Source organism: Pipistrellus kuhlii, unplaced genomic scaffold (genome assembly GCF_014108245.1).
Source record: "Pipistrellus kuhlii isolate mPipKuh1 unplaced genomic scaffold, mPipKuh1.p scaffold_m20_p_9, whole genome shotgun sequence".
Taxonomy (NCBI): domain Eukaryota; kingdom Metazoa; phylum Chordata; class Mammalia; order Chiroptera; family Vespertilionidae; genus Pipistrellus; species Pipistrellus kuhlii.
This window is the reverse complement of record NW_023425595.1, coordinates 58,567,639-58,586,222: the sequence shown is the minus strand read 5'-3', so window position 1 is coordinate 58,586,222 and position 18,584 is coordinate 58,567,639. Positions and strand designations below refer to the sequence as shown.

General features: G+C 40.2%; 1 protein-coding gene across 2 annotated transcripts in view; it reads left to right on the top strand.

Moving 5' to 3' along the window:
- The first annotated feature begins 10,670 nt into the window (after positions 1 to 10,670).
- The window catches only part of CWF19L2 (CWF19 like cell cycle control factor 2), a 64,469-nt gene continuing 56,555 nt past the window's right edge, over positions 10,671 to 18,584 (top strand). For both annotated transcript variants that reach the window (XM_036427056.2, XM_036427055.2), the window contains exons 1-5: positions 10,671 to 10,826; positions 12,356 to 12,466; positions 13,414 to 13,536; positions 16,742 to 16,852; positions 17,563 to 17,682. In XM_036427056.2, the coding sequence (XP_036282949.1) occupies positions 10,734 to 10,826; positions 12,356 to 12,466; positions 13,414 to 13,536; positions 16,742 to 16,852; positions 17,563 to 17,682 (558 nt within the window). In that variant the 5' untranslated portion in view covers positions 10,671 to 10,733. The remainder of the gene's footprint in view (positions 10,827 to 12,355; positions 12,467 to 13,413; positions 13,537 to 16,741; positions 16,853 to 17,562; positions 17,683 to 18,584) is intronic.

Below are 18,584 nucleotides of genomic sequence, written 5' to 3'. Positions count from 1 at the left end.
TCCTCCCCCACCCCCTTTCTGTGTCCCTTCCTTCTAACAGATTAAAAATGTTTGGCACCTTTTAATTGTTTCAAATGCTTCAGATAACTATACTTCAGAAAACAATGATAAATTTTAAAATTAAAGGTGAATTTTAAGAGCATTAGTTGATTTTTTTAATTATAAAAACTTACTAAGCTTTTCTTGAAAGGGCAGGGTATTCATGATTCTGAGATCCATCCATTGTCTTTGTAGTATTCAATGAACAATTTATCACAGTAGAGATAAAAAGTGATTTCAGAAGCATTCCTGAATCTTAAACAGCTCAGAAAACTTGTTTGCTTAACTGCCTTTGACGATCTATACTAATAATAGAGGAACATGCAAATTGTCCAGGACGTCATCACAGTAACTGTAAAGACTGAACAGCAGGCTGTATGGGGCTACTAGGCCGGCAGGGGGGTTAGTGAGGGATGACCAAATGACTGAACAGAAGGCTGCATGGGGCAACCAGACCAGCAAGGGGCGGGGGGGGGGGCAGTTGAGGGCGACTAGGCCAGTGGGGAAGGCAGTTGGGGGTGACAAGGCCAGCAAAGGGGAGGGGGGAAGTTAGGGGCAATCAGGTAGCCAGGCAGGTGAGTAGTTAGGAGCCAACAGTCCCGGATTGTGAGAGAGATGTCCAAGGGGTCCCTGATTGGAGAGGGTGCAGGCTGTGCTGAGGGCCATCCCCATGCATGAATTTTGTGCATCAGGCCTCCAGTGAAATGATAAGAAACTAAAGTGGTTGGGTAGCAATGGGAAGGAAAAGAAAGGAATGGTTATGAAAATTCTCTGAAAGAAGTCCAGATATTTGAAAGAGATGTTAGGTGCCTAGAAAGATAAATGCAGTGTTAGTTACTCCACAGTTTGAGGTGCCACCCTCCCTTCTTCATTTCCACCTGTATCTCTTCTTCTTTCTTGGGTCAGATAGAGAAATGAATTTTATTGCTCCATAGGAAAGTAACCAGTTTTGTATCTAATTTAGCAATCTTAATGCAGCATTTCTTTCTGGACAGACTAAATCTCAGTTGTTCACATGCTTCTGCAAGCAGTGACCTTGTCCCCCGCTGGTTCTCTCATTCATAGGTTCAGTAAAACTTTGTTTGACATGTGCTAAAAAAGTAATTTATCTGAGTATTTTGTATTATGGTTTCTAACTGTTGGTAAACCCAATCTGTAAGTGTAATTACATTTAGAAGACCTGTTTGGTGTAAGCCAAGCTTTTCATAAACACACCTAGGTGTTTGGCAGCTGCTGGTCTCCTACTGTTCACTGAATGACAGAAAGAACTGCAAACTGTTGTCACCCCCGGTCCTGATCACCGAGTGACAGTCGTTATTCTTCAATGGGGAGTGCTGCGGAAGCAGGCAGGGAGCTTCCCAGTGGTTCTCTACCACAGATCATTTTTTTGTGTAGTCCTTTTTCTTTCACAGTGGCATTGTCCAATATGGTAGCTACGTAACCACACGTGCTACTAACATTTCAATTCATTAGAATGAAATAAGCCCTAGCTAGTTTGGCTCAGTGGATAGAGCATCCGTCTTTTGGACTGAAGGGTTCCGGGTTTAATTCCAATCAAGTGCACTTACCGGTTGTGGCTCGATTCCCTGCCCTGGTAAGGCAACCAATGATGTGTCTCTCTCACATTGGTGTTTCTCCCTCTCTTTCCCCCTCCTTTCCACTCTCTCTAAAAATCAATGGAAAAATATCCTTGGGTAAGGATTAACAAAACAAAAAAAAAATAAAAAAAATAAAAAAGGAAGATTTAAAATTCAGATTCTCAGTTGGACCAGTTGCACTGCAAGTGCTTGGCAGCCACACATAGCTTTGGCTACCATTGTGGAGAGTGCATATATGGAACATATACATCTTTGCAAAAACTGTTGGACAGTGCTGGTATAGGAAATTTCAACCTCAAGTGAAAATGTACAATAAAGCAGGCAGACACGGTCCCAGGAATGACATCATCTTGAAGGAAGATATTCTACACCATGCCATGATGTACTTTTCGCATCCTCCCTCCTTTGGTAAATGCTCTTTTCCAGGGGCACTTATTCATGAATGCCATCGGATTTCAGCTGAGCATGAGCTCTGCATGTGCCCTATAACCACTACACGTGAGCTGAGGCACTTTGAAGGGAAAATGTGATCTAAACTAGCAAATAGGATGGGACTTTCTACTGATATGATTGTTCTCCTTACAGGTATTCTACCTATTTTTCTAGACACTAAATTGTACAGGCTTTTGTGGTTTGTGGGAAATAGTCCCAGAATAACTTAGGTGAAAGGAAAAGACTGTAGACATTTGGGTGTTCCTTCAAGATGATAAGTCATGAGGAAAAATTGGAGGAAATAAGCAGAAGCCATAGAGAAGTGGTAGCACTCAAACCACTGCAGCCTAACCCTCCCAGCATATGGCTCTCGATGGCACCATTGACAGCTTTAGAAAGTTGCCCATTTATATTACAAACATGTTTACCTTGTGAGATATTTAGCACCTGATAAATGCCACTCAACTAATATAACCTAATGTAGAGAATTTTAACAGTTATTGCAGCTTCAGAACAATAAGGAGACTTGTGGCCACTCAGGGTCTCCTACTTAAGGTGGAAGGTATACTGGTGATGACCATTGCCCAGGCTTTGGCTTCAGGTTTTTAAAATATATATATATTTTATTGATTTTTTTATAGAAAGGATGGGGGGAAAAATAGTTAGAAACATCAATGAGAGGGAAACATTGATCAGCTGCCTCCTGCACACCGCCCACTGGGGATGTGCCTGCAACCAAGTTACATGCCCCAAGTTACATACCGGAATTAAACCCGGGACCTTCCAGTCCACAGGCTGACGCTCCATCCACTGAACCAAACCAGGTAGGGCTTGGCTTCAGGTTTGCAGGTCCCAAAACTGAATTGTGTTAGGGAGGCCAGAGTTGGTCAGGAGCTCAGTACCCAAGGTAGTAAGACAGTGATCTAGTCCCTTTGGTTCCTGTATAATGGAAAACATTTCTTTTCAGAGACTAAATTTTAACAAATAACACTTGTTAGTTGTCCTTGCTTATATTATAGTTCCAGGCACTCCTTTGTACTAAGGCTCTGAGGAGGTAGCATTAGTCCTCAAAGGGTTCTGTAGAATCCATAGAATAAAATGCAAATGGTGTCCCCTGGATTTGTGCCATGTGGCAGCCTGGGAATCCTAGCACAGATATTGAGTTTTGAGGTCTATATTTTTTACTCTGTGATAAGAACTGACAAAACAACAGATCACATCTCTCTGGTGATGGGCTTGTCCAAGTCTTCTCAGTGCTTTCCTCTTCGAGAATGTGGCCGGTGCTTGTTCTTAGCTTTTTCCATTTCTAGGCTCCAAACACTGTTCACTTTCTAGCATCTGATTTTTGCTCAGAGGTCGTTCACCTCAGCCCTGAGCAGGGACACTTTTAAAAACATAACATGTATTGCCCTGTCATTGTAAGTAATCAATATTGTACTAAAGTGGATGTAGATGTAGAAATATAATTATGTTTTCCACTATCTACCCCTACTATCCATTTAATTCCCCAAATCATCTTTATCTAAGATTAACAGGGCTTAATCATTTCAATAATTTTTTTCTTTGATGTTATATTAAAGTTCACGTAACATCAGTGTTTTCTATTGTGAAAGGCAGTAGAAAAGAAAACGAGTAATAATATTGTTGAAATCAGATTGCCTGGGGCTCTTATATAACTTAACCTCTCTGTATTGCCCATCTATAAAATGAGAGTAACAATAGTACCTTTTTTATAGGGTTGTTGCCAGGACTGAAAGAGCTATGGCATGTAAGTTGCCAAGAACAGTTCTTGGCATGAACAGCACACTCAGTAAATGTGAGTTTTTCTTCTCCCTCTCCCTATATTTATCCTCACTCTACATCCTCTCTTAAAGCTTTACTATTTTAATATAACATTATTTTTACTATGAAATACACAACCATGGCTCCTAAACATGTGAACATGTGAACATTGCATCATGTTGTAACTGAATAAATGAATTCTTGAATTTTTTCCTTTCTGTCTAGGTTGTTCTCCTATTTGGTTATCATAACTACCTGCATGTGTAATGCCTTACTCCAAATTATATCCCACTTCCATCCTAATCCCACCAAGATCTTGTATCTGATGTCTAAGCTCACAATGACTGGCTCTTTGACAGATGCATGGGATTTTTCTATAGTAAGCAGCTAGTCAAAATATCTAAGCCCAGACTGACTGGCTCCTGCCACCAAACAGTCTTTTGTGATGACTCCTCATATGATTATAAGAAACAGTGCTCAGGGAAAGCAGACTTATTTTAATAAAATTACAGGCACAGCATAACTAGCAAAGCCAATCTGCTGTGAAAATAATTGTGCTCTGAAGCATATGTGATTTAGTACAATGCTACATAAAAATGTGTCATTACTCCCCTCCACTACTATGGATAATTAAGAGTTGATTGCTACTTAAAACTCAGTGAACTTTCTGCATGTGAAAACAGGAATTCATAGTTTGTTATTCCAGACTTTCCTTGGAGACTAAAAACTAGCCATCCCAGCTCCCAAACCAGTGAAAGCCTCAACTGGCAAAAAAGTGGCATTTCAAACTTAATGAGATGGGACAAATGATTACCTTTTTGCTTTTAAAATTTTTTAATATATTTATTTTATTTTAATACTCATCCAAGGACATGCTCAGAGAATGGAACAGAGGTAGAAAAAGAGAGAAACAAAGATGTGAGAGAAAAACACCAATCAGTTGCCTTCTGTACATTCCCCAACTGGGGATTGAACCCACAACCCAGGTATGTACCCTGACCAGGAATCGAACTGGCAGAGGATAACGCTCAACCAACTGAGCCATTCTGGCCAGGCAGATCAATTATCTTGACCCTTTAGCACGCAATATATTAGTGTTTCTACTGAATGGGGAGTGCAAGCCAAATGCTAGCAAGAGCTGGGAGAAACTAACAGGGGCAGCGGATATGGCTACCTCTGTGAAGAAACAGTACTGTTATGGAGATCAAGGAAGTATAATCAAGTCTGCTCTGGTTAGGGCAGGTATTACTATCCAAGGGATTCAGGCCAAGGGCAACATGGGTTTCGTAGTAATCTGGTAGGAATCAGAATCACATAGTTTGGGAGATCCTTTCAAAATAGTGTGAGAGATAACAAAAGCAGGGCCTCACCCCAGGAAAGAAGCTGCCAGGTAAGGGAGATTCCAACTGAGCTGGGACTCAGGACCAGGTTTCAGCCTTACAATCCAGCCTCAGTTGTACCCCAATGGAGGGAAAACTGGGAACAGGAGAGGACTAGCCATGCAGATAGATTGCATAGAGTGGGATGTGAAAGGAGAGCATCCACTGGGCTAGATTCAACCCGAACCACCAGATGCTCCATGAAACAGTGGTCACCTAATTCCTTTGTACATAAAGTGCTTCCAATATCCTCTTATTTATTTATTTAGCCTCACCTGAGGGTATTTAAAAAAAAATCTACTATTGAAAGTATTACATATGTTACCACCCGCCCCCCACCCCTCCATGGACTCCTTCTAGCCAGTCCCAGGCCTTCACCACCCTATTGTTTGTTTCCATGGGTTATGCATATATACATACCAAGGTCTTTGGCTGATCTTTTCCCACCCACCCATCCACCCACCCACACCTTTCCTCTGAGAATCATCAGTCTGTTCCATACTTCTATGTCTCTGGATCTATTTTGTTCATCAGTTTAAATTTGATCATTAAATTCCACGTATGAGTGAGATCATGGGATACTTGTCTTTCTCTGACTGGCTTATTTCACTTAGCATGATACTCACCAGTGCCTCTGTGCTGTCTCAAAGGGCAAGAGATCTATCGTTTTTACTGCTATATAGGATTCCATGGTGTAAATGTACCACAGCTTTATTTATTCTTCTACTGGTGGGCACTTAGATTGCTTCCAGATCTTAGCTATTGTAAATTGTGCTGCAATGAACATAGGAGTGAATACATTCTTTCTGATTGGTATTTCAGGTTTCTTAGGACATATTCCCAGAAATGTGACCACTGGGTCAAATGGCAGTTCCATTTTTAATTTTTGTTCTATACTGTTTTCTACAGTGGCTGCACCAGTTTGCATTCCCAGCACCAGTATACTAGGGTTTCCTTTTTCTCCACATCCTTTCCAGCACTTGTCACTTGTTACTTTGTTGATTATAGCCATTCTGACGTGGGTGAGATATACCTCATTGTAATTTTAATTTGCATCTTTTTTATGATCAGTGACTTTGGGGATTTTTTCATATCTCTTGGACATCTGTATGTCCTCTTTGGAGAAGTGTCTATTTAGGTCCTTTGCCCCTTTTTAATTAGATGGTTTGTTTTCCTTTTGTTAAGTTGTATGAGTTCCTATACATTTAGGATATTAACCTTTTATCATATATATCATTGCCAAATATGTTCTCCCATACAGTGGGTTCCCTTTTCATTTTCTTGATGGTTTCTTTTGCTGTGCAGAAGCTTTTTATTTTGATATAATCCCATTTGTTTATTTTCTCCTTAGTTTCCCTTGCCTTAATAGGGGCTTAACCAAAAAGAACAACAGCTTGTAATTATTAAAATTGAGAGTCTATCAGTGGTTAGCAAACTCATTAGTCAACAGAACAGCAAACCTCAGCTCACAAGCTGCAAATCACGGCTTGTGAGCCACAGTTTGCCGACTACTGCCCTAGGAGATGTATTGGTAAACATATTGCTATGAGAAATGTCTGAGATTTTGCTGCCTGTGATCTCTTTCAGGATTTTTATGGTTTAACATCTTACATTTGTCTTTTATCCATTTTGAGTTTATTCTTGTATATGAAGTAAGTTGGTAGTCTTGCTTCATTTTTTTGCATGTATCTGTCCAATTTTCCCAACACCATTTATTAAAGAGATTGTCTTTCGGTTGATCTCTTATCTCCCCCATATCTCCCTACCTTCCCCGCTGTAATTTGACAGTCTGTTTCTTTCTTTTACTGTCTCTGTATTTGTCTTTTAATCAGTTTATAATGTTCCTTATTATCCATAAATGAATGAGATCATGTGGTGTTTTTCTTTCATTGACTGGCTTATTTCAGATCAACTGAAGGACTTGTATGCATGCATATAAGCATAACCAATGGACAAAAAACTCTGGGGAGGGGAGGGCATGTATGGGAGCGGGGGTGGGGTGGGGATTGGTAAGGTATGTACATATATAATACCTTAATTTAAAAAATAAGAAAAATAAAGAGATTGTCTTGACTCCATTGTATGCTCTTGCCTCCTTTGTCAAATATCAATTGAGCATAATGGCTTGGGTCGATTTTTGGGTTCTCTGTTCTTTTCCATTGATCTATATGCCTGTTTTTGTGCCAGTACCAGGATGTTTTGATTACAGTGGCTTTGTAGTATAACTTGATATCTGGTATTGTGATCCTTCCAAGTTTGTTTTTTCTTCTCAAGATTGCTGCAGCTATTCGTGGTCTTTTGGGTTCCATATAAATTTTTGTAGTTATTTGTTTTAGATCTGTGAAATATGCCAAACCTCCAAGGTTGCTACACCAGAAGAAGGGATCAGTCTAATTCACTCCTAGATAACTTGTTAGATGGAGGGACAGTTGGATCACGTCTTCCCCCACCTCCCACTGGATGTGCCATGTTTTCTTATGCCTCTGCACAGTGAGTCACACTGCCCATCTCTTGCCCTGCCAACTCTTAGAGGTGTTCCAAGATTCAGCTTAGGATGACTGGGAATGAGAAGCCCTTTCAGAAACCTTAACGCTGACCTAGGAGCTTCCCTCACTTTGCCCCACTATCTGCAGTTCTAATCACCCCAAGGATTATCTGTCAGAGCCACCACATGCTTTGAAATTCCTTCAACAAAAACGTATTTATGATAGATACTGTTTTAGGCACTGAAGCAAAAGCAGACTAAAATACCTGCTCCACTAGGATTTATTCTTGGTGAGGAAAACAGTCCATACATGAATGAATATATTCTTGTAACCTATGAAAGAGGTATGCATCTTGCTATGATTTCCAGGATGTATTATTTGTCTAGTGTAATTCTGGATTCAGTCAATCCCTTTCTTACGATGCTACTTAACCTAGATGGACCTCTAGATTTCATGTTTCTGATAAACTAGTTAGATCTAGACATTGGATTGAATTCATTGTTTTATTTTTTGTCTTTTGTTTTTGGCAAAAATGCCATGTCAGCGATACTATGTACTTCCTATTGAGTCAGATCATAAAGAATATAATGTCTGGCCCAGATGGCCTGGCTCAGTGGCTGAGCGCCGACCTATGAACCAGAAAGTCACAGTTCAGTTCCCAGTCTGGGCACATATCCGTGTTTCAGGCTCGATCCCCAGAGTGGGGCATGCATAAGGCAGCTGACCATTGGAATATGAGTGAATAGTGGCTGCACCAGTCTGTATTCCCACCAGGAGTGCACGAGGGTTCCTTTTTCTCCACATCCTCACCAGTACTTCATTGCTTGTTGATTTGTTGATGATAGCCATTCTGACAAGTGTGAGATGGTACCTTATTGTCATTTTGATTTGCATCTCTCGGATCATTAGTGACTTTGAGCATGTTTTCATATGTCTCTTGGCCTTCTCTATGTCCTCTTTGAAGAAGTGTCTATTTAGATGAGGAACTTTTGTAATAATATGAACAATAAAGATTGATTAAAAAAAAAGGAAGTGTCTATTTAGGTTCTCTGCCCATTTTTTGGTTGGATTTTTTAATAGATGCTACGAATAAATGTGGAAACACACAGTGCATTCCTTGTGACTATGAAGACTTAAGTCACAGGTGAATGCTACAAAGAAGAAAAGAAGAAACAATCCGATTCCTTCAGCAACTGCAACAAACCTGAACCATCTATCTGCAGGCTCCTTATTACAATACCCTTCCTTTAATTAAACCATGGATTTCTATCAGGTGTGGCCACATGCAAACTAGTCAAAACAACTTGCTGTCCCCCCATTTTTGTCAACCTGTCTAGTTCCACTTCCTGACCCCAATGTTTTTTGTTGATATTTTTACTGGTATTGCATTATATTTAAAAATTAATTTATGAGCAGTTGATTTTTTATGATGTTAAGCTTTCTCCAAGCACATGGTATATGTCTTCATTTGTTCTAGTCTTTTTGCCTTGAGTAGGATTTAAAAGTTTTTGTCATATACTTTTGTTGTTGTGCTATAATTGCCATTTATTTTTATTGGCCTCATAATAACTGATACAAGAGGGAACAGACGTTTTTCTGAACCCCCCCAAAACCTGAAAAAGATTTTTAATATCATTTGAATTATGATAAAAATCAGTCAGTGTATCTAGTTAGTGGCTTAAATATTCCAAGATTAATCAATAAATTAAAACTCACTTTTCTATAATAAAGATACAAGTACGTCCTATTTTATATATCAAGCAAATAAAGATTACATGTTCAAGGTTAAGATTGCCATAAATTAGTGAAGTAGAAACTCCTAAGTTTGTTTGTTTGTTTGTTTGTTTGTATTTTTCTTTGTAAACACAAATTCAATTTTACAAAACCTAGGGGGAAAAAAAGTCTGTTTACCTAATCTGGATTATCTTTATATTTGTAGTATCTTTCAGGTATCTACTTTATAATTATTCTCCAGCTTCCTTTACCTTTATGATTATAAATATAATCGCAAAGCCCTTGATCAATATTTCAGAATGTCTTTTTTTAAATTTATTTTTAATTTTTTAAAATATATATTTTATTGATTTTGTACAGAGAGGAAGGGAGAGAGATAGAGAGTTAGAAACATCGATGAGAGAGAGTCATCAATCAGCTGCCTCTTGCACACCCCCTACTGGGGATATGCCCGCAACCAAGGTACATGCCCTTGACCGGAATCGAACCCGGGACCCTTCAGTCCCCAAGCGGACGCTCTATCCATTGAGCCAAACCAGTCTCGGCCAGAATGTCTTCTTAATGCAACTTAAAAGTTTGGGAGACAGGAACATAAAACCACAAATAGTAAATAGGTAATGCCCACTGTAATGACAAATGCTGGATAAATAAGTGTGAGCAAATAATATGAGATCAGAGGAAGAAAAAGTATAAAATTTATAACGGCTTAGTTTAAATAAGCAGCAATAAATTATGGAATGCAATGCAAAGTTCACATGTCTTTTTCATATATGGGGGGTGGGGGTTGGGAGGTGGGGAGTGTGGGGGTGGGAGGGGTGATTGCGGAGGGGGAGATAAACCACCAAAGCAAAATGCCGAATCTTCAAATTGTGCCGGGCCAGCTACCTTTCAGGCCAGGGAAATCCTTCGGCGAGAAGGGCGCTTTTGTGGACATGAACGGACTTAACCTCTGCGAGTTTCTACCTTACTCCGGTGATTTTAAGAGGAACTAGGCCAGAATGCTGTTGTTATCGTCTGTGATCAGTGACATTAACCCTGGCCAGGGGGACCCCAATAAGCGAAGGAGGGCAGTTCCACGCTGCAGTCTTCCCGTCCCCCTGAAACCCCGTGCGGGAGTTCCCGCCGGAAGCGGAAGCGCCGGCGCCACTCACACCCGCGCATGCTCCCTCGGGGGAAGCACGCCCGTTTCTTCCCAGGTAGGGAAGTCCTGTTTGTTTATTAAATTACGACAGCCGTAAACCGAGCCGTTGCGACAGCTTCCTGACTTTACGACGTCAACAACTATGGCGGCTGCCGGAGGTCGATTTGAAAGTGCGAGGAGTATCGAAGAGCGTAAGGAGCAGACCCGGATCGCCAGGGCCGAGGTGTTGCGCCAGGTACTTAGGTTTTGAGGCTTTTAGGACCATTTAGAGTTGAGGGAGTGGCGGTCTCTGGGAGCTGAGGCCTGGCCCTCCTCCCACTCGAACCCTCTCCCCGCCTAAGTGTCATCTATCTGGACTGAAAGGGGTTCTCCCTGTGGGATGCGCGCCAGCTTTTGGGCATCTCTCATCTGCTGGCTCCCGTTGCTCATTTCCTTTCCAGGAAGCCCTGTTTCTGTCCTCTTGGGTTCCCTTACCTTTTACATGGCTCTCCCTTGACATTTCTGGTGTACCCAGCACTTTCCGGGTCCTCCGCTGCTGGAGGCGAGTCTCCCCGGCGTATTCCACAGCCCCAGCCCTCGCTCCTGCTGTGAAATGAAAATTTCAGTTTTCAGGAACACGTATAAGACTCATTGGAGTACATTGTGTTTGACCGTTTCATGCTGTCTTACTATTGGTATCAATTCCTGGCTTATTGTATACCCTTACTGATCCAAACGAGGGTTGACAGCAGAGACCCTGAAAATTTAGCTCCTGGAAAAAAGGTGGAGGAACACTGTATTTCTCATTAAGATGGAGAGAATGGAGGAAGTAAATTGTATTGAATTATCTGAAAAGAGGTAAGAAATGTGGCAATGAAGGGGAGATCATCATAGAGTACAAGTGAGGGTTTTTATTTTTATTTGGTTGGAGATAGAAGATTTTAAGCGGCTTTAAGTGCTGATAAGAAGGAGCAGGTAGAGGAAACTGAAGGAGAAGGCATAAGGACAGGCAGATTAGAAAGGGTGGGAAGAGAGGATGGTTAATCTTGGACAAGTGAAAGGTCAGTGTCCTTTGGTTACAGCATATGTGACATATACGAATAATAAACTATTTTTACCCTTGTCTCTGGTATTTCAGGCAGTTTTTGGAAGGGGTATTGTTTGTAAGCTCTGATAAATTTTATAATAGAGAGATACATACAGGTTGAGAAGGACAGGCCCAGCTTTGGAATTTGGGGAGAGAATCAAGGGGCAGGAACAACTTCCGAGGAAGAACTTACTTTTTTGGACTGTTGTTGAAGGATGAATAAAAATTAGCAATCTGATCATTTGCTTTTAGAAAGATGATCCTTCCTGAAGTATTTTGGGGTTGTGGGTAGAGGGTTATGGGCATTGCAGATAGAAGTTGGGAGGTCAGTCACTCATCACTGACAGAAGTCTCAGGCAGTAGCACTTGGATGGTGAAGGGGAAAGAGATTCAAGCCAGACTTTAGGTTGGGAGCTTAAGGAAAGGGAGGGTCTACATTAGGTCCCAGGATTCTGTCTTTGATTGGTAGCTCAATTCACTAGAAATTGGTAATTTGATTGGTAGTGTGGAAGGGGAGGTTTTTGTTTGTTTGTTTGTTTTTTACTAAAATGTTTCCTACACTTTGATCGAAGCAAATTCCTGGCAAGGGACAGTTGATTCATGAGAACGTGTGTGAAAATGAGAGAAGATTTTGTTTTATTTTTTTAATGAAAAGCAGTTGATTCTGTTAGTTACCCCCTCCCCCCTCATTATTTTAGGCTAAAGCCAATTTTGAGAAGGAGGAAAGGCGTAAAGAACTTAAACGACTTCGGGGTGAGGACACATGGATGCTACCTGATGTGAATGAGCGGATTGAGCACTTCTCACAGGTGAATACTAACAGGTTTACTCAAACCTGTTACATGTCTGACTCTTTTTGCATTTACTCAAATTAATATTGGAGGAGCAGCTTTATAGACTATTTCAAAAGTTGCAGAACGACTATCACAGAGTAGGCTTTACTTTTATCTTTGGAAGAAATAATATATTTTAATATTTTGGACATTATGACATTGGACATATTGTGTTACTTGAATTGGCTGATAGAAAGCTTAGCTTCAAATTTCTGACCCACTTTTAGCAATCTGATGCATTTTAAACTTAATATCGTATGTGTATTTTTTTTTGTCTTAATACTTTTCTTTTTACATAATTTTAATTTATGCCATCTTGTTATATTTTAAATGATCTAATAATCTATAAGTTCTTTGGGGCCATAGAAGGATATATGCATACATTATGCATATATACGTAGATATGTTTGCATATATATTTTTACTTGATTATATCTGTAAAATGAATCTGCAAATAAATTAAAACTTTACTTATTTTTTTTAAATATATTTTATTGATTTTTTACAGAGAGGAAGGGAGAGAGATAGAGAGTCAGAAACGTTGATGAGAGAGAAACATCGACCAGTTGCCTCTTGTACACCCCCTACCAGGGATGTGCCCGCAACCAATGCACATGCCCTTGACCGGAATCAAACCTGGGACCTTTCAGTTCGCAGACTGACGCTCTACCACTGAGCCAAACTGGTTTTGGCAAAACTTTACTTATTTTTGATAAGATATCTCAGCTCTATGATTTATTAGTACTGCATATATTATAAAAGTTTGTTAAGGTTTCTTTGAATATTTTTGTCATGTTTCTTGTCTCATTTTCTGAAAAATTTAAAGTATTTTAGAACAGATTTTTCCCCCCCTTAAAATATTTCCTTTTAAGGTAAGGTAAAATTCAATTCCCTATTTACTTTTTCAAAATGATTATTTAAAGGAACACTCTGTGAAGAAAAAGAAGAAAAAAGACAAACATTCAAAAAAAGTAAAGAAAGAGAAGAAAAAAAAGAGCAAGGAACAGAAGTATGAAAAGAACAATGAGTCATCTGATAGTTCATCAGTAAGTATATGCTAAAACTAATCAAGCCTCTATTTGAGAAAACTTTCTTTTAAGAAAATAAATTTTATGGAAACTTAAACTACAATATATGAGATCTCAAAAAAAATATACTACTAGTTAGGATATGAAAATGCCTGAGAAACATCTACTTGGGAATATTCAGGAGCTAGAAAGGTAAGAAGATGGAGATGAGATTTGGGAGTCATTGCTTATTGAAGCCATTAGAATAAAGGAATTGCCTACGGAAACTGAAAAGAAAGAAGAACACAAGCACTGAGGAGCCAAGAAAGGACACTAAGTAGAAGTGGTTGGAAAATTAGGAGAAGCACACGAGTACTGTTACAAGTAAAGGAAAGGAGTTCTGAGGCTTTGGGAGTCTGTTATCCCTATTTGTTTTTTCATAGAAATTAACATTTAAGTCTTTAAAGTAGAATATCCCATATAATAAAAGCCTAGGTGGCATCGCACGGGGGTGTCACGCGACTTCATCACAAGATGGCCACCAGAAGATGTCTGCCCTCACGTCATCACAAGATGGCCACTATAAGATGGTTGCCACAAGATGGCTGGCAAGCGAGGGCAGTTGGGGACAAGATCAGGTCAGCAGGGAAGGGCAGTTGGGGACGAGATCAGGCCTGCAGGTGGGGGGAGTTGGGTGCGACCGGGCCTAAAGGGGAGGGAAGATGGGTGCGACCAAGCCTCACTTACATGAGAATGATACATTGCATAGTGAGCAATACAACTGAATAGTTCTATCAAGTAGCCAGTATATCTTCCTATATAATAAAGAGCCAATATGCAAATGCTCATCATGTCCTTATGCCATAACAGCTCAGACTCTCAACACTGGGGAGATAGGAATGGGAACCAGCCAGGCTGCAGACTGGGAGAGGAACAAGCCACCCGCCCTGCAGTCCTGGGCACCAGTGGCTGCGCCTGCACCTGTGGCCCAGGAGAGAGACAAGCCGCCCACCCTGTGGTCCCAAGCACCAGCAGCTCCTGTGGCTGCGGCCAAGGAGAGGGACAAGTTGGTCACCCTGCGGTCCTGGTCGTTTGCAGTTGTGGCTGGCCTGGGTGAAGCTGGCCTGGGTCCTGGGTGCCTGTGGCAGGCCAGAGGTAGGGAAGTTCAGGTCCTGGGTGCTTGGGACTAGCCGGAGGAGGGAATCCTGGGTCCCGGGTGCGAGGCGAAGCAGAGGCAGTTGAGGATGATCAGTCCAGTAGGGGAGCAGTGAGGAGTGATCAGGCAGGCAGGCAGGCAGAGGTGGTTAGGGCCAATGAGGAAGGCAGGCTGAGGGGTTAGGGGCGACTAGGCAGGCAGGCAGGTGAGTGATTAGGAGCCAGTGGTCCTGGATTTTGAGAGGCAGTTGGACTTCCTCCAAGGGGTACTGGATTGGAGAGGGTGCAGTTTGGGCTGAGGGACCCCCTCCCATGCACGAAATTCGTGTACCGGGCATCTAGTTGGTATATAAAAATGCCATTGATTTCTGGGTGTTAATTTTGTATCCTGTTAACGTTGCCAGATTAATTTATTAAATCTAACAGGTTTTTGGTGGAGTCTTGAGGGGTTTTATGTACAGTATTATGTTGTCTGCAATTAGTGAGAGTTTTACTTCTTTCTTTCCCAGTTGGATGCCTTTTTATTTTCTTCTTGTCTGATCGCTGTGGCTACAGCGACTTCTAGTAGTACTGTGTTGAAGAAGAGTGATGAAAGCAGACATCCCTGTTTTTTTCTTGTTCTTAGAGGAATTGGTTTTAGTTTTTGTCCATAGAATGTGATGTTGACTGTAGGTTTGTCATATATGGCCTTTATTATGTTGAGGTATGATCCGTCTATTCCAACTTTGCTGAGAGTTTTTAAGAAAAACAGGTGTTGTAATTTGTCGAATGCTTTTTCAGTGTTAATTGATTTGATTATGTGATTTTTATCTTCCAATTTGTTTATGTTAAGCTCTCTTTTTAATGGCTAACACAAAACGGTAAGAACCAGGTCTTTCTAAATTGATTTGACAATATAAATATGAGTAGACCAGAAATATATTTATAGAGATTATTTTCAAACATTGTAACTGTGTTTGTGTGTGTGTGTGTGTGTGTGTGCGCACGCGCGTGCGCACGCAGTTCTGTGGTTTCTCTCTAAGTTGAAAATAATACATAAAAGAATGAATGAATAAATGAATAAATTCTACTCTGCTTTGGGAAACTGTTGGCAGTTGAAATGCCAGAGACAAATATGTTTGCACCATGTGGATTTTACCTTTTTACAAGACATTTTTTCTGTTCTATAGTTAGGTAGTTTTTAGAAACTTTGTGGAATGAAGGAATACTGGTTTCATTCAGAAAACCCACTTTTTCCTCATTGGCTTCAGAGTTTCTCTGCTGTATACTAACAAGCAGCTTGCAGTGGGTGATTTCCAGGATCTTTCCTACATTGAGTTGTACAGCTCTGAAGAATGAATTTTAGAGCCGGGCAGACCTACATTTCTATCCTGGTTTTCCTATTTGGATGCCATGTAACCTGGGAAAGTTATTTAATTTCTTATCTGTAAAACCAAAATAATATTTTATGTCAAGTTGTTTTAAGGAGTCAACATGATGGCATATGTAAAAACATGTATTCTGGTACTTAACATAGAAGAATTGATGGATATATTTGTTGAAAACAAAACCCAAAATCTGTTGAGCACATAGCTGATGTTGACTAAATGCCATTTTGTTGATTTAATAATCTGTTATTTAAACTCAGTAAGCAAAATGCTTTCCAGCCAGCCTAGCTGTTAACTGAGATCTGTGCATTTTTAACATCTAGAAAACTCTCAACAGTTGAAACTTTGAGGCAAACTCATTTAGTTGGGTGTTGTTTCCTTGGTTCTAGTTAAGCAAAGATGTTAGTAGCACTTGATGTGGGTAGGAACTGCAGTTCTGTGTCAAAGTGAGTTCTCTGTCGAGCATTCTGATCTCTTCTCTGGCTTTTCTTTGGCTTGCTAATATACTACTAAGAACTTAGAAGTGATTTGATTGGTGCTTCATGAGCACATTCCTAAATAGTTGACATGTTCTTCATATTTTCAATGTAATTGTTTAAAGGCGAATTATATTGTAGTATATGAATTTTCTTTAGGAAGTTGAATTTCTGCTATTTAAGAGCACAATTTTCATATGAAAGTATGCAAATTTGAAAATTTACTTATATGCTAAATATTCTTAGAGCTCCGAAGAGGAGTGGGTTGAGGCTGTTCCACCTGAGACTTCTGGCAAGGAAAAGGCCTGGAAACTGAAAGGTGAAAAGTCAGAAAAAGAAGACAACCAAGGTATTCAGGTAAACCACTTTATTTTAAACGAAGAAGTATGAACTTGTAAGAATAGATTAATGTTAAATGAAAGATGATTATAATTTATTAAGTAGAAAAATTAGAAAACCATATACTTTTATAAGTACTTTTGGCAGTAATGCTGTTTGCTGAGCCTTTATACTACCCCCCTCCTCCTATGAGAAACTAAGTGCTTATCTCTGTTCTAGTTCCTCTAGATCCTTGGTCGGCAAACTGTGGCTCGTGAGCCACATGCGCCTCTTTGGCCCCTTGAGTGTGGCTCTTCCACAAAACACCACAGCCTGGGCAAGTTTATTTTGAAGAAGTGGTGTTAGAAGAAGTTTAAATTTAAAAAATTTGGCTCTCAAAGAAATTTCAATTGTTGTACTGTTGATATTTGGCTCTGTTGATCAATGAATTTGCTGACCACTGCTCTAGAACAGTGGTTCTCAACCTTCCTAATGCCATGACCCTTTAATGCAGTTCCTCATGTTGTGGTGACCCCCAACCTTAAAATTATTTTTGTTGTTACTTCATAACTGTAATTTCGCTACTGTTAACGAATCGTAACGTAAATACCTGTGTTTTCCTATGGTCTTAGGTGACCCTGCTAGCGGTTCTCAGCCTGTGGGCTGCTGCTGTAGAGCCTACTCTTTTCTACTAAATGTTTAGTGTTAACTTTTCATTAATTTAGGTCAAAATGACTTTTTTTATACAGAGGGATGAGTGGATGACTGTTGATTTTATGTCTGTTAAAACTGTGTCGTCGTCATCACTCAAAGCTGAAAAAGAAACAAAAAAGAAAATAGAGCAAGCAAAAACCCAAGCACTTGAACAGGTAAGATACTTAAAGTACTTTAACTTTTTAATTTCCCTCAATAAACCAATAAAATATTTATACAAATGCAGTTTTACTTTGAGATAATTATTTTTTGTGGTATTTTATAAAAATTAGTGGGGACAACTGTGAATTATAAGTTCTTTTAAAATAAGTTTTCTGTAGGAAGTAAGTTTAAAAATATACTAGATTTTGCCGAGACCGGTTTGGCTCAATGGATAGAGCGTCCGCTTGGGGACTGAAGGGTCCCGGGTTCGATTCCGGTCAAGGGCATGTACCTTGGTTGCGGGCATATCCCCAGTAGGGGGAGTGCAAGAGGCAGCTGATTGATGACTCTCATAGATGTTTCTAACTCTCTATCTCTCTCCCTTCCTCTCTGTACAAAATCAGTAAAATATATTAAAAAAAATAAATACTAGATTTTAAAATCTGGGCAATTTAGTTGAGTAATAATTGAGTTTAATTTATAGCTTGGATTCATAAGGATTTAAGGCTTAAACTGTGCTACTTGTGTGGTCTGAAACCTTTCGGGTGATAATTTATTTGAAGTATTCTTGAGTTAAAACTGCCTTGAAGTGCTTGGCAGAAGTTACCACCGAGGGCAGGGAGAGGCAGAGGCAGTTAGGGGAGATTAGGTCTACAGGGAGCAGTTAGGGACAATCAGGCAGGCAGGCAGGCAGAAAGGTTAGGGGCGATCAGGCAGGCAGGCAGGCAAGCAAGCGGTTAGGAGCCAGCAGTTCCAGATTGCAAGAGGCAGTTGGACATCCCCCGAGGGGTCCTAGATTGGAGAGGGTGCAGGCCAGGCTGAGGGGCCCCTCTTCCATGCATGAATTTTGTGCTCCGGGCCTCTATGAAATTCTTCCTATTTCTCTTGACTGATATCAATTTCTTCTTACTTTATA